The sequence below is a fragment of the Echinops telfairi genome, unplaced genomic scaffold (genome assembly GCF_000313985.2).
Source record: "Echinops telfairi isolate 266 unplaced genomic scaffold, ASM31398v2 ScPeMD7_7415;HRSCAF=8453, whole genome shotgun sequence".
Classification (NCBI taxonomy): Eukaryota; Metazoa; Chordata; class Mammalia; order Afrosoricida; family Tenrecidae; genus Echinops; species Echinops telfairi.
Genome location: NW_022111315.1, coordinates 1 through 1,388, shown reverse-complemented (window position 1 = coordinate 1,388; position 1,388 = coordinate 1). Strand labels below are relative to the sequence as shown.

At 61.2% G+C, this 1,388-nt stretch overlaps 1 protein-coding gene across 1 annotated transcript; it reads left to right on the top strand.

Moving 5' to 3' along the window:
- Positions 1-289: 289 nt before the first annotated feature.
- On the top strand, positions 290-1,384 carry LOC123522477 (uncharacterized protein CXorf49-like; the record flags this gene model as incomplete). Its single annotated transcript, XM_045296986.1, has 1 exon — positions 290-1,384. A coding segment is annotated over exon 1 (1,095 nt), but the record flags the coding sequence as incomplete, so codon positions are not given.
- Between the last annotated feature and the right edge of the window lie 4 nt (positions 1,385-1,388).

Below are 1,388 nucleotides of genomic sequence, written 5' to 3'. Positions count from 1 at the left end.
GATTGCACGCGCCCAGCTGAAGGACTTGGGAAGAACCCAAAAGCCTTCGTTCTCATTGGCTTACGGCCGCTAGGGGCAACCCAACAAGGGGTCCTGTGATTGGCTGAGGAGAGCACACCACGCCACCTTGACGCAGGCTTCGAACAAAGGCTCGGAGACCGAGCGAGCGTGCTCTGTTGTAACAGTTCCCACGCGGCTGTTGCCAGCTCGGAAAGGACCAGACCGCTTGGCACTCTGGCAACCCGGCTCTCCTGCGGAACGGGGGCGATCGTCTGCCCGCCTCAGAGACATGAGCTCCCCAGATGAGGTTTCTGGCCTGGGAGCGGGTCTGGACTCAGAGAGAGGGGAGCAGGGCGGCGTCCAGCAGACTGGCCCTGGAGGCCCACGTGGGCGTGGCCTAGGCCTTGGTCAGGGGCCACCGTGCAGCCGTCAGGGCGAGGGTGGGCTCCCAGCCCCCGGGGGCCTTGAGGTCAAGAAGGAAGTGGTGAAAGCAACGGGGGGCTTCCTGTGGGGTCAAGAAGGCCGATCTGGCTCCGTGAAGTTCAGCAACCCAGATGCTCTGGTATACAGGCCCCGCTTTGAAGAACCTGAAGATTTCGCAGCCCTCCTGCGGCAGGTGGTGCATGTGGATGAACACAGCGGGTTCGTGGGGAGGTCGTCGTCCCCAGAAAGCTGCGATACTCACGAATCCACCCTCTGGGCAGACCTGGAAAAAGGGCCTATTGGCAGAAGCACTCCTGTCCCTAGCGAGTCTAGTACACACACCCTCGGTGTGTGCGAAGGAGGTCAGGCCTGGAGAACCCCTAAAAGCGGCCCGAAAAGCAGCTTCAGCACCACTATGGATCGCCAGTGGCCCTCGATGGAAAGCGGGGCAGGGCTGTCTTCTGACTCCGATTCCTCTGATGAGTACAGTGAGGTACAAGTGATAAGGGTGAGCATTTGCCCCAAAGCCGCTGGCTGCCCTCAGGGTCTCGGAGATGCACCCAGACCCCCGAATCCCCATGTCCCGGAGAACATCTTGCAGGCTCCCAGCTCTTTCCTGGCCACCACGCCGCGGCGATTCTTGTCGGCTACAGAAAGGCAGCCTGTTGAAGAGCTGGAGGGCTCTTCAATCAAGAAAATGCAGAGCCGCGCGGTCTGGGGCCAGAGAGGGCCCGGGCCCAGCTGCTCAGGCGCTACTCCTGCAGGTGCCTTTCCCCGGGTTTCGTCTACAAGGAAGGGAGGCCAGCAGAAGGCCTGCCCAGGCAATGCCTCAAGAATCATCATGCTGAGAAAACCCCCACCCTTGCCTTCGTGGGGGCAGAGGTTCTCCAGAGGTCCCCCGGAGCCAGCCACCTTGCCTCCCATCTTTGGCATTCCACTGCTTGTGAAGCCCAAGAAAGACTCTT